Here is a 14,227-nt window from a genome sequence, read left to right as displayed (position 1 = left end):
TTTACCCAGGTGGCATTTTAAAATAATTACGTTAAAATTCAGTGTAGTTTGAGAATTGTGTGCCATTTCTGAAAATAATCGGTGACAACTCAGAATTCTGCCAAACCACAGCCAAGCATCACTCCTTTAGTTTCTACTTGCCAAAAAAGCAAGTTTTCTCAGTTTGTCATAAGGTGTGTTTGCAAAAGGAAGAGGCAGGCAGGGAAGGGAATGCGGAAGCAACATGTATGGAGTACTCACTGAGTTCTGAGCGGGCCGTTGGATGTTTTCGCAGATACCAAGTTATTGAATCTCCTGAACCATCCACGGTAATGTGAAAGTGGTCCCATTTTTAGATGAGGAATTGAAAACTTAGACATGTGAAGTTATTTGGCCAGCGTGGCACAGCCAGAAAACATCAGAGCTGAGAGTGAAATCCAAGGCAACCTGGTTCTAAACCATAGGGGCTTTCCATTCACCTCACTGTCTCCCGACGCTGGTCTACCACTGACACAGCAGCACGACATTGCCACCGCACAGTGTGACCTTGAGTGGGTTTGGACAGGAAGATCTTTGCCACAACGACACAGTAGGATGTTTGTAGGACAGGGCAGAGCTATCCCCCAGTCTCTTCTTTAAGGTCTGTAACAATATTTTCGGTATGTGATGTAAAGGCATTTTTCTAAAGAATGTGAATCAATCTGAACTTCTGTCTTCGTATTTACCGCTGTTCCTATGCTATTTACATGAATTGCCACTTGGGAAATTATCTTGGAGGACATCTTAAAACATAAAAGGCTGACTAAAAAACATACATAGGCCCATCGCATTTATGTCTCTCCGGAAGAGATAGAAGACAGCCTATGTAAATATGATACGGTAAAAGAAAATGTAAAGTTTGGGGTGCCTGGGTGGCTCGGTTGGTTGAGCATCCAACTTCGGCTCAGGTCATGACCTCACAGTTTGTGAGTTCAAGCCCCACATCCGGCTCTCTGCTGTCAGAGTGGAGCCCGCTCGGATCCTGTCTCCCCACCCCTCTGCCCCTTCTCCCTTGTGCTCTCTCCCAAAAATAATAAACATCAAAAAAAAAAAAGAAGTGACATTATAAAAAAGTAAATAAAACGTAAAGGTTAAATGAGAATGTGGAAGAAAAGGAACATGAGACACAAAGACGCAATGATGTCAGAAGTAAAGTACTTTAAACGGGCAGTGTGCTTGGCAGGAAACAGGACACACCCTTGGTTACTAAGTGCCCTAGTATCTCTTGCCCCTGCATTAGGCTTGTGTGTGTAACTAGATTTACAAGATATTAGAATGGGAAGGGATCCCACAGACCGTTTAATTTTTCCTTTACAAATGGAGAAACCAAGGCCTGATGAGAAACGTTGAGGCAAAAACTCTCATCTCCTTTCCTCAGGCTACCTCCTCAAGGATCTGCTGGTTCGAATTTTGATTTCCATGTACACCCTTGCGCCGACAATAAAGTGCATTTCACAGGCCGTAGAGAGTTTCCATTACTCCATAATGAGTAAACACGTGAACTCCTAGTTCAGCTCCAGCCTCTGCCATTCATTCACCAGCTGTATGTCCTTGGGAAAATGATGTAACCTTCCTGAGATTCAGTTTCATCATCTTACAGATCAGAGCTGGTGACCTAACAGTTCATACCTTAATAGTTCCTGACTTGCTATTGAGGATTGAATGAGATTGGGTATGAAAGGCTATAAAAATCATTTTTAGCTTGGCATAAACAATCACTATTATTGTTTTTTAACAAAGCACCATTATGGTAATCCCATCATATTGTCCACAAGAGCTGCATATTCTTTGGTATACCATGAAGAGTTAGTTGGGGGCAATTAATTACATTTGTATTTATCAAGTATTTATGTCATCTTCAAATTTTAAGCCAGCTCCGCAGAGGATTCAGATAAAGGATCAGATAAAGTGACGGCTCCGCAAAGAGCGACCTGACTTGACTTGGACATTTTAACAGAATCTTCTGACCTGGCCAGCTGATCTACTTCTCCTCCCTCTGTGTAGTTCTCCCTGTGAGACTGGAAAGGGGCTATTAAAGCCCCTGTGTATGTAAGCGAACGTAGTTTGACCAGCATCATCTTAATGATGGGTTAAAGTTCATTCGCAGGGTAGGTTGCAAAGAAGAAAGGAGAAAGAGCTTGAATATGCCTGTCACTCCCTCTAGAAAGCCGCTTCCCACCAGCAAGAGATGACAGAGAAATCTGCCATGCACACACCAGTTGCCTAGCTTGTTTTCTGAACCTGAGGGCAATAACGAAGCATGAGTGGATGTAGTCTTATTTGAATTTAATTCAACAAATATGTATTGGGCGCCAGCCACGAGCTGAGGACTACTAGCTACTGATGATGCAGTGATGAATCAGGTATCAACCTCATCCTCCAACATCTTACAATCTAGTTGGAAACCTGATGGGCAAGCACAAGCTTTAGTGCCTAAAAGAAGTATTCTAAATAAAAGTTTCCCTGTTCAGAGCTAGATGTGCTCTTGTGCTACACTCCACTTCAGATATCGAAGCAATGCCCGAGGCTTGAAAACTGTTCTGTGTTTCTGAAGCGCCGTGGGATACAAGATAAAGAGTCCTCCAATGCAGTCTCACCGTATCACAAACAGAGTGGGTGTCCTGTAAGTTACAGTTCAGCCAATGCAAACTGAAATGCTTGCCTTGGCCCTGCTCTGATCACCTCAAAAATGTACCTCCACCGAGTGTTTCTGAAACCAGGTTTCATATCAAAGGCAGGAAACAACAATCTCCTTCATGTAGTTCAGAAACTGAAGTGAAACTTGCAGCCAGGTTTCCAAGAGCTGGGCTGTACAGCTTCCTCTCTCCTCCCTCCACCAGCCCCTGCCTCCTGTTGCTTTTTATCTGAATCTTCCAACCAAATCCTGGAATTAATTTGCCCTGAATATCACTAAACCCAAGTTTCTCTCTTATAGGGCCAAGGCACTACCTTGGACCTTAGGTGGAAATACAATCAGTCTGTGGTGGCTACATATTCAAGTTTCTTTTGATTGCAACCAACCTTGGCTAGCTGAATTAAAAAAAAAAAAAAAAAAAAATGGCGGGAGGGGAATACAGGGAAATAAATGGATTTTCCTTGGGGGTGGTGGTGGTAAGGATTGGTATTCTCTCCAAGATTTTAAAAGCAGACTGAACACCAAGAGACAATAACGAATCAGCCCCATGATCACGGCACCGCTGAAGCTTTCAGCAAACTGACATGACTGCCTTGTTCCTGCTCTGGTCACCTCAAAAGTGGGCCTCCACTGAGTGTTTCTGAGACCAGGTTTTATGCCAAAGGCAGGAAAGAACAGTCTAATTCATGTAGTCAGAAACTGAAGCTAGTGGGCCTTCTCTCCAGAGAAATCACTAAGCAGATCCCCGGAAGTAAGTCCCGTGAGTGCAGCCTGAGTGAGGTGTTTGTGGGGGAGGCCCAGGGTCTGTGGGGATCTACATTGGCGTGCAAGGATGGGGCAGTGTCTACGGAAGGGGAAATCACTCTTAGCCCAGCAGCCGTGCCAGGAAGCTCTATATATTATTGTTCTTTCTTGGGCAGACTGGTCAGCTAAGACCTTTCAGGGGGCTGGATGTCTATCAGTGGAAGTTGTCATTTTATAAGTGCTTTGCCATTTTCTTCATTCCACCATTCAATCCAGCCTCCTTCATGGTCTTACTAGTTAAAGTCAATGTATAGTCCATTGTACTTTCCTGTTGACTCAATATCATTTCCCTCAGTTTAGCTTTTGTTGGTGAAACTTTAGAAGAGGTTTTCGAAATAGAATTTGGTTCCCCCTAGTGGAGATTTGGACAGCTGTACTTGGCCTTGTGGCCGAAGCCGGCCTTGCCCGAAGCCGGGGTAATCGTAGACCTGGGAGGCTGGTTCCTCCCAGGCTCTTCTCTGACTTAACCCTGAATTACTGTGGCATCCATTTATCTACTCACTCATCAAGCTTTCATTATGTCAGCATCTCTACCAGGAAGTGGGATTGCAAAGGTAAATTTGGCACTGCTCTAAAGAGACTCACAGGGTGGGGAAATGCACCTGTTGAAAAGGCAATGGCTTCATAATACCAAGTGGTTATAGCGTTGTGACTCAGGCAGCATTCCTTGCACACAGATCTTACACTATAGCACAACTGGCCCCCAAGGCTATGCTTATCTCCTGGGCACTGTACTATGGTAGGCAAGCTAATGGCCCACCCAAAGATGCCCATGTCTCTCCCTGGACCTGTGAATATGTTATGTTATGTGGCATGAGGGAATTAAGATTGCAGATGGAATTAAGAGTACAAGTCAACTGACTTTGGATGGGGAGGTGTGTGATTACAATGGTGTGTCCACTGTAATCACAAGGATCCTTATAAGTGAAAGACGGAGGCACAAGAGGGAGACCCAGAGACATGGCAGTGTGAGCAGGCCTTAATGCACTGTCACTGGCTTTGAAGATGGAGGAATGTGGCCACCAGGCAAGGAATGCAGGCAGTTTCTAGAAGCTAGAAAAAACAGGGAATGGATTCTCCCCCAGAGCGTTTCCGGAAGGAAAGCAGTCCTGCCAATACCTTGATTTAAGATTATGAGACGCATTGCAGACTTCTGACCTCTAAAACTGTAAGGTAAGAAATTTGAGTTGTGTTAAATCACTACGTGGTGATTTGTTACAGAAGCAAGAGGAAACCACTACAGGTAGTATACTTGGGTACGTGCCAGAAACAAATTGGCTAGATCCATCTTTCTAAAGCATCATTTAAAAAATTATTTTCATATTGGGGGACGTAGGTGGCTCAATTGGTTAAGCGTCTGACTTCAGGTCATGATCTTGTGGTTTGTGGGTTTGAGCCTCCTGATGGGCTCTGTGGTGACAACTCAGAGCCTGGAGCCTACTTCGGATTCTGTGTCTCCCTCTCTCTCTTTCGCTCTCTGTTTCTCTCTCTCTCTCAAAAATAAACATTAATTTTTTTTTAAGTTCGGTTATAGACGTAGTTTGGATCCTTATAAAACATTATTTTCATATTAAACATGGAAAAGTAGGGGCGCCTGGGTGGCTCAGGTGGTTAAGTATCCGACTCTTTGATTTCGGCTCAGGTCATCATCTCACAGTTTGGGCTCGGTGCTGACGGTGTAGAGCCTTGGGATTCTCCCTCTCTCCCTCTGCCTCTATCCCGCTCTTTCTCAAAATAAATAAATAAGCTTAGAAAAATGCATGGAAAGGGGAGAAAGCATAAGATTTCACGTTTTTTCTAACTTGCGAGCTGCTCTGAACACTGGGGTCCAGTCCCCTCTCCTCCACGATCAGACGGAAGGGTTTAGGAGGCACCAATACATCTTGGAGCTGCCATCAGTGGCTACTAGACTCTGCCATTTTTACTCTCAGCACAATGTCATGCATGGGTCTTTGTAAACTCAACATTTAAAAATTCATGCTCCCAAAGACGCAATCATTAGATTTTCACTTAAGAGTTTACAACTACTCTATATCAAAGCATAATAATATTTAACATTTTCTTTTTCACTATCCTTTTCACAAACAGTTCTTTATTTGGTGCTTCAAAGAGCCTTGTAAAGACAGGGTAATTCTTCCCATGTGTCCGGGGAGGAAACAGAAGCTAGAATGACCGTCCAAGGGTCAACAGGCACTGAGTGGCAGGGGTGGCTCTTTCCATGATGCCACGGTGACTGCCTGGCGCATCACTGGGGGTGGTTCTCTGGGGGGGGGGGGGTCACCATGGAGCCAACCACACATTCTGCAAGCATCTGGCACGGTGTGATTGTGTCACATGGCCCCTGAGCCTGCACAACGGCTGCTCTTGATTCATGCGTCTCTGCTTTCCTTATGACTGTCAAACCGCAACCGGCCTCTTGTCCTGATATGACTGGATCTGTTCTCATGAAAGGGTCACATTGACAGGAGAGCACTGACGATGTGCAAGAGTGGGACCGGGGCTTCAGATAGCTGTGAAGGCCAGTTTTCGCTGTGATCCCAACGCTATGGGTGTGAACTGGATGCTCAAGAAGCAGGAGGCCAGAGTCTCATTGTTTTCTGGGGCCAAGGTCAAGGACCCTCTCCTGGCTTCTCTCAGTGTTCCTTTTCAAGTGATAGCAGGGCGCCACATGGGCGCAGTATCAGAGGCCACGGTTGTGTGGTTGCAGTCAGTTCATTGGGCATGCTCGAGCCCCGTGGAATGGTTGGGCTTTGTTTGTAGGTCTATTATTGTTATCAAGTGCTTTTTAACTGCAGAGGTGGTCTTTCTCTTTCCTCGTCTCTCTCTCTCTCTCTCACTCTAATTCAAGGTCCATACTTTCTATAATCTGTTGAAGTACCTTTTCAAAGAGGCCTTTCTGACCACCCTTTAAAATACCACCTTCTCCCGAAGCCCCTCATCCCCCACTACGCCTGTACCTTGCTCTATTAGGGTTTCCATAACCCTTCTCTCACCTGACATACTTCTTTTCATTTTTTCTTCTCCTCCCCTAGCAGAGGATCAAGTGCTCTATCTTCTTTGTTTGCTGCTGTAGTCCCGCTGCCTGGACAAGTGTCTTGCCCATAGTAGAGCTCAAGAAATATTTGTTGAATGAATTACTGTATTCTTTACATCTCTGCCCATGTCGGGTACAATCTCCATCCTGCCTTTATAAGACCCAGTGAAATAAAAAGCAAGAAGCCATAGCAAAGGGGGAAGAAAAAACCTTAACTTACTCATTTTGTAAAGTATCTAGTTCCTGCTCGCTGGTTGATTGGGGCAGGGAAGTGTGTAGAGGGGGGATGGTCAGAAACATGGTGTCAGGTGGGCTCTCAGCTTCAATGTGCCATGCCCAAGGCCCCAAAGACTGGCCCCTTTTGGAGCCTTTGTGCTGCCCAATCCCCTCCTCCAGATGGAAGTGAAGGCAATCACACATAAGCCAGTTCAGGTCATGTTCACTGGAGGAAAGCGAAAGCTTCACGTAGTTTATTTTGTTAATTGGGTGGCAGGAGACAGTAGGGAAAACGCAACGAGTCCAGTTTTTTGAGATCCACTGATTTGTTAGAAGGCTTGTTCTGAAACGAGTGAGAAATAAGGTCTATGGACTGAATCCTCCCATGCCTCCGTGCATTTGTTGGGTTTTGCTCTCATGGTTTTTATAAAGCCTACCTGGAAAACTCCCAGTTGTAGCTTCAGGTCCGGATCCTGAAAGCTTTTCCAAAGTGTTCCAAAAGGAGGGGTCTTCGGGGGCCCCGGGCACCACCGGTATGCTTTGCCCACACCTCTGACGCTGGCCTCGTCACCCTGTTCATGCACATGACTACCCGTTAAGTGACATCCCATGCTAGTGCTATCTGAGCACTACGAGGACAGAAACCATCGCATCATGCTTTATATCTTCAGCGTCCAGCTTAAGTGCCTGGCATATAGTTGGTACTTGATAAACGTCGAGAAATGAATGAGTGAATAGGTGAAAAATGAGAGACTGAAATCTAGACACGTTATCTGGTCATTTAGCATTTGGACCTTCTTTCTGGGGCTCCTCTTTGATGAGGTTCTTTTATCTTCATCCAGGCACTCTGATTGTTCTGAAACATCCCTATCCAAGGAAAGTGGAGGAACCATCCATTTATGAATCTGTCCGGGTTCACACAGCAATGCAGACGGGAAGAACGGAAAGTGACCTCGTGCCCACTGCACCCTCTGTAAGTGGCCCTCCATCTGACCACAGCGCTTTCACTGTCTAAACTTGGTAATATGCAGTAAGAGTTCAAAGGTTTTCTATATTTTTTAAATGTTTATTTTTGCGAGAGAGAGAGTATAAGCCAGGGAGGGGCAGAGAGAGAGGGAGAGAGAATCCCAAGCAGGCTCCACACTGTAAGCACAGAGCCCGATGTGGGGCTCAAACTCACGTACGGTGAGATCATGACCTGAGCCTAAGTCGAAGGCTTAACTGACTGAGCCACCCAGGTGCACTGAGTTAGATAGTTTTAAAAGGATGTTTGTTCACATAAAAATTCTAACTTGTGATATAAAACCTGGAAAGAAACATAAAGTTTGAAGCCCATGACTCAGTTCATCTGGTCCATCTGGCAAATCATCAAAAAATACATTGCCATAGTGAGGATTCTAAGTACCTTGAAAATGGCACTTAGGGGTGCCTGGGTGGCTCAGTCAGTTAAGTGTCCAACTTTGGCTCAAGTCATGATCTTACAGTTTGTGGGTTTGGGTCCCCTATTGGGCTCAGTGCTGACAGCTCAGAGCCTAGAGCCTGCTTTAGATTTTGTGTCTCGCTCTCTCTTTGCCCCTCTCCCCTTGTTGTCTCTCTCCTTCTCTCTCTCAAAAATAAATAAATAAACACCAAAAATAAAAAAAAGAATAAAACGTCACTTAGATTCTTCCCTTTACTTAGCTAAACAAGTTTTTGGTAGAATGGGCGAGAGATGTAGATGTTCACATAGTTGGCTAAACTGTTATTCTGCCACAAGTTTCTTATATTAAGAAAATTTGGGGGGCGGGGGCACCTTGGTGTCTTAGTCAGTTAAGTGTCAGACTTCAGCTCAGGTCATGATCTGTGGTGCATGAGTTCAAGCCTCGCACTAGGCTGTCTGCAGTCAGCACAGAGCCTGCTTCAGATCCTCTGTCCCCCTCTGTCTCTGCACCTCCTCTCTCTCTCTCTCTCTCTCTCTCAAAAAACAAACAAATAAATAAATAAAAACATTAAAAAAAGGAAGAAAAATTTTTTTTACATCTCAGTGGTCTGCAGAGGAACAATATTCCCCACTTTGACTATAAAACCTCAGGATGTTATTTTTTTCCTATTCTTTTTTTTCCCTCCTGAATGAAGGTTATGGACAGACGGACAGACAGAAAATATTTGCACTTCTTTTTTTAATTTCTTTTAATGTTTATTTATTTTTGAGGGAGAGACAGAATGTGAGTTGGGGAGGGGCAGAGAGCGAGAGGGCGACACAGAATCGGAAGCAGGCTCCAGGCTCTGAGCTGTCAGCACAGAGCCTGACGCGACGTGGGGCTCGAACTCACAAACCGTGAGATCATGACCTGAGCCAAAATCGGACGCTTAACCAACTGAGCCACCGGGCGCCCCGACATTCGCGCTCCTCTGCAATGTGGGCCTTTGTTCAATTTCAGTGCAACAACAGCACTCACTGTTCCTCAAGTCCATTTCTGTTTGCTCTATGAGCTGTGAGCCTGCAAGGAATCCTCCCAGAACTGCTTCCCTGCCCTGTGCTCAGGGCTCTCACACTCTCCCTCTCTGCCTTGCTTGCCAAATACTCCCAGTATAAGACATCAGGATTTGTGTGGATAATAAAGAAGACAAAAAATGAAATACGGAGAACCAACTCTAGACAGCAACTATGACACTTGAAAAAAATCATCCCTTGAAGGTATTAGGCTACAAATGACAAACATGTGGCCTCTTTGTCTCTGCAGAACTTTTTCTACCCTGCCACCAAAGAGATCTTTCTTGAAAAGCAGATCGGTCACTTGACCTCCCTGCTTAACCTTGGGTGGTGGCCGCTGTCTTCCCATCCCACCTGGCCCTGTTCATCTTTCTGGCCTCACCTCTGCTCTTCTCACACTCACGGTCATGTGCATCCCTCTGGCTCTGCTCCTTCTCCTCTCCCTGCCTCAGGTACACTGCGAACACCACTGCTGTGCCCTCACCCTTCAAGGCTCATCAGAGATCGGTGCCTCTCAGGAAGCCTTCCTGGGCACCTCCTAGCTTTGGTGAAAATGCCCCCTTTTGTGCTCTGAGCACCCACTGTTCACTTTGATCCTGCCATCATCACGCTGGAGGCTAATAACCACTTGAGCATGTGCCTGCCGTCCCCGCGGTCTGACACTTCTCAGGACGAGAATCCAAGCTTGTCATTGGAGCTCTGTAGCCTAGCCTGGTTACATTTTTTGCTACTCTGCTACGTCTCCTTGAAAGTAAGCATTGTGGGAATTGGGTGAAAGGGGTATTTTAGCTTTGTTAGAGTTGGAAGAGGAAGTATCAAACCTCAGAACCAGCAACATTTAGGAAAGCAAGACAATGAATAGTCCCAAGTCAGAACAGACCAAAGACCTGTGGACTCACAGATGAAGATGAAGACTCATCTTGGGGTGCCTGGGTGGCTCAGCCGGTTGAGCATCTGACTTTGGCTCAGGTCATGATCTCACGGTTCGCGAGTTTGAGCCCCGCGTCGGGCTCTGGTGCTGACAGCTCAGAGCCTGGAGCCTGCTTCAGATTCTCTGTCCCCCTTTCTCTCCGCCCCTCCCCTGCTTGTGCTCTGTCTCTATCTTTCAAAAATGAATAAATGTTAAAAAAACAAAAAAAGACTCAACTCCTAATCGTTTTCCAGCCAACCCACCCCTCCCTGACTTCGTCTTTATGCATCCTTACCGCCTTACCAATCACCTCACATCTCTTTCATTTGTCCAGTCCATGTAACTTCACATTCTCCTCAGCTACACCACCCCCCCCCCCCACCGAGATCCCTGCTGCTACACCCGCCCTCCCCCCACCCCTCACCGAGATCCCTGCTCAGGGTCAGCTGCACCATACTCTACTACGTGTGTTCTTTATCAACAGTAAATTGCAGGACCTGATCTGTAGAGCTGGCGTGAGCATGGGATGTAGCTCCCTCAGGTAGAAATAGACCTCTTTGAACCAAATTCTGAAAGCCTCATTGCTTACCTTCTTTGCTCACTCCGAGTATGGGATGGATTCCCCTGCCCAAGCATCTCAGTATGACTATACACAGAACGTTCTGTACAATGGGGGTTTTAAAACAGTGGTGACTGATTGGTGGAGTGTGGCTGCACCCACACTGAGGAATGACAAATCCATGAAGCTTATTGTGCATCAATACAGGCAGAAAATTACCAACGTGTTCCGGTGTCGCAGGCAGAGAGAACAGTACAAAAGCCCTGAGGTGGGGACTAAACGGAGGTGCTTTGCAGACTGGCAAGATCAGAATGATTGGCATGAACTGAGCGAGAGGGCAACTGGTGGAAGATGAGATTGAGGGAAGGAGGGGTTGATCGCCTACAGCAGTGGGGTTCTTAAGGGGCCTGCTGCCCAGCTGAGTGTTTGGAAATTCGCGGTGCTTTGGGGCCCTCCTGGCATCAGTGGGTGTCAAGAACTGAGAAGCCTTAGACTTCACCCTGCTTGCAGACTAACAAAGCTCCACAGCCTCATGCCAGACTTCTGTGTGTCTGCCTTTCCTCCGGAGGGAAACACTATTTCTATCTTCCAAAGTCATTTGCTCAGGAGCGCCTGGGTGGCTCAGTCAGTTGTGTCCGACTTCGGCTCAGGTCGTGATCTTGCAGTTGGTGAGTTCGAGCCTCATTGGGCTCTGGGCCGACACTGCAGAGCCTGCTTGGGGTTCTCTCCTTCCTCCTCCCTCCTCTCGCTGCCCCTCCCCCACTTGCACTAAGGTTGTTTGTTCTACAAGCATGCCTTAAAAATAGCTCTGGGACAAAGGGCTGGTGCCTTGCTCATAAGACATACGGAAACATGAGAACCCCTGAAGACTTGTTTCCCAGCAAAGGCAGGGGCCATGGAGCCTCAATGTGCCACCACACATAGGGGAGAATTATCATGTCCAAAATGTCAGCTGTATTAACAATAGGAAAGGCCTTGTAGAGAAAATAAATACTTTATTTTTGTTCTAAGTGTCGAGGAGAAATGATACGGGTTTTGAGCAACGTAATTTAAGTTTTAAAATTTTAAGACGCTCATTCTCACCACTAAGTGCAAAGTGGAATGTGTTGCAAAGTTGGGGCGAGGTGCCCAGTTAGGGGGGCTGTTGGAGCAGTCCAGGGAGAGACGGTGACAGTGGAAACTGAGAGCGGGGATAAGAACTGGTGAACTTCAGGGTGTGTTTTGAAGGTAGAAGAGATGAGACTTACAACAGGTTGAATATGGTATGTAAAGGAGTCACAGAGTAGGCCTCCTGCACTTTACTCATGCGGCCAAGTTGGCAGGAGGGGAGGGTTTGGCAGATGGGAAGAAGCAGTTCTGTTTTGGCTCTGGGAAATGTGAAATACCAGTTGGTTCTGCTGATGGAGATTAAGTGAGATGATATATTTCAAGAGCCTGACATAGAATAGGTCCTATCTAAAATGTTAGCTCTCTGGGGCTCTTGGGTGGCACAGTTGGTTAAGCGTCCGACTTCAGCTCAGGTCATGATCTCATGGGTCGTGGGTTCGAGCCCCGCATTGGGCTCTGTGCTGACAGCCTGGACCCTGCTTCCGATTCTGTGTCTCCCTCGCTCTCTGCCCCTACCCCACTCACACTCTGTCTCTGTCTCTGTCTCTCTCCCAAAACTAAGGACACATTAAAAAAAATTTTAATACAATACACTATAATACAATAAAATGTTAGCTTCCTGGGGTGCCTGGGTGGCTCAGTCAGTTAAGCATCAGAATCTTGATTTCAGCTCAGGTCATGATCTCACAATTCATGGGTTCGAGCCCCACATCTGCCAGTGTGGAGCCTTCTTGGGATTCTCTCTTTCACTCTCTCTCTGCCCCTCCCCTGCTCGCTCTCTCTCTCTCAAAATACATAAATAAACTTAAAAAGTATAATAATAAAATGTCAGCTTCCTTAGCTTCCCTGTTATGGGATTCGTCCTTTTTTTAATGACTCCTTCCTTCTAAAATGTCTGTTCCCTTTGCTTCTGCAACATTTTTCTCTCTTTATTCTGTTATCTTACTAATATAAGATACATTGTGACATCATAATAGAACAAAATATCCTATAAGGAATTTGGTTTCTTCAGAAATTTATGAAGTTACAAAGTCTTCACCTTAGGGTCCTTGTTTTAGGCATATTTCTATTTGCACTGTTCCCCACCATTCCTTACATTTTATAGGTGCTAGTTATGTGTGTGATAGTTACCCTTGAATTAATGCTACATGAGTGAAGAAATGATTCATTGTCACTTCAAGTGTCAATAAATCTGCATTCCTGACATTTATTTCCACTGAACAGAGGCCTCGAGAGATGGTCTGTGAAAAAGGGATGCTAGGATAGCAGAGGATCACGTGATAAAATAAATATGGAAATGCTACCTCTACTGTTCCCTCTTAAAATTCACAAGGCATATTAGCATCATACAGACTCGGGGAAGTAAAGAAATGTCTCTACTTAGTCCAGCGTTTCCCAAATGTATTGACCCAACATCAATCCACGGGTGTGTGCCTGGGTGCGTAATACCCGTGCAACAATCAAAGCGATGGGTTTCACATGACACACTTTGCCAACCCCGACTTTTACAAGTGATGTGATGTGGCTTATTATTTGCAAATTGCTAACTCAAGTTAGAAGAGAGTCTCTCACTTGTTGTCTGTTGCTATAGGATTCCCCCAGAAGATCCAGTCTGCAAACAGTTTCTCCCCACACAGGGAGGATGTTCAAGAAGGCGATTACTCAAAGATCAATGGCAAACTTGTGTTCCTTTTTAAAACAGGGCAGAAATACACAAAAATCACGTTGTGATAGATCTGAGCTTTACTTGGTGCTTCTCTCTTTTTCAGCTGGGCACCAAAGAGGGTTACCTCACCAAACAGGGGGGCCTGGTCAAGGTAAGGAAATGGGTTTCTGCCTGGAGCCAGCGACAGAGAAAGAGAGCATGTCAGTAGACTCAATTCCCACGTTGACATTCTTTTAAAACATGCTTGCCCACTCATTTTGACCCAGTTAAAATATTTCTGTTTCAAGAGTTGATCTTTATGACTAATATTGGTCAAAATTCTGGAAACTCACTTGACTGTCTTTGGCAAAGTCAAATGTGTAAGAGTAGCCTACAGTAATACTCCCCAAAACTTACAGTCCTTTTAATGGAACAATAGAGGATGAAGGATGAAAGTAGCAAGTTGACTCTAGAACATTCTTCTTTTTCATTTTTTTTTTAACAAAGAAGTGAAAATTGTATAAAACGTTTACCCAAAAGTAGGCCAAAAATATCGCTGGCATTAACGTAACTATGTTATAAAATCCCAAAGGAAACACAGTGTAGAACTTGACTAGTGTGGGGTATCCAACTGTCCCTCCATTTATGTCATTGTACCAAGATGGCCTTCATGGAATAGGTCTAGTCTTCCCTATTTTAAGAGTCGGGGCACTTAACCTCTCTCATGGGTACTGGCCTGCTTGAATTCAACCTAAATATTTATTTATTTGTGTCCCTACTAGACTGGATGCTTTCTAAGGATAGGAAGTATTTATATTCACAGCAT

General features: G+C 45.4%; 1 protein-coding gene across 1 annotated transcript in view; it reads left to right on the top strand.

Moving 5' to 3' along the window:
• The window catches only part of DAPP1 (dual adaptor of phosphotyrosine and 3-phosphoinositides 1), a 51,370-nt gene that overhangs the window by 30,359 nt on the left and 6,784 nt on the right, over positions 1 to 14,227 (top strand). Inside the window, exons 4-5 of the mRNA XM_045471978.1 lie at positions 7,550 to 7,680; positions 13,526 to 13,573. Coding sequence (XP_045327934.1) covers positions 7,550 to 7,680; positions 13,526 to 13,573 — 179 coding nt within the window. The remainder of the gene's footprint in view (positions 1 to 7,549; positions 7,681 to 13,525; positions 13,574 to 14,227) is intronic.

The sequence above is a fragment of the Leopardus geoffroyi genome, chromosome B1, assembly GCF_018350155.1.
Source record: "Leopardus geoffroyi isolate Oge1 chromosome B1, O.geoffroyi_Oge1_pat1.0, whole genome shotgun sequence".
Taxonomy (NCBI): domain Eukaryota; kingdom Metazoa; phylum Chordata; class Mammalia; order Carnivora; family Felidae; genus Leopardus; species Leopardus geoffroyi.
This window is presented reverse-complemented; position numbering and strand designations above follow the sequence as displayed.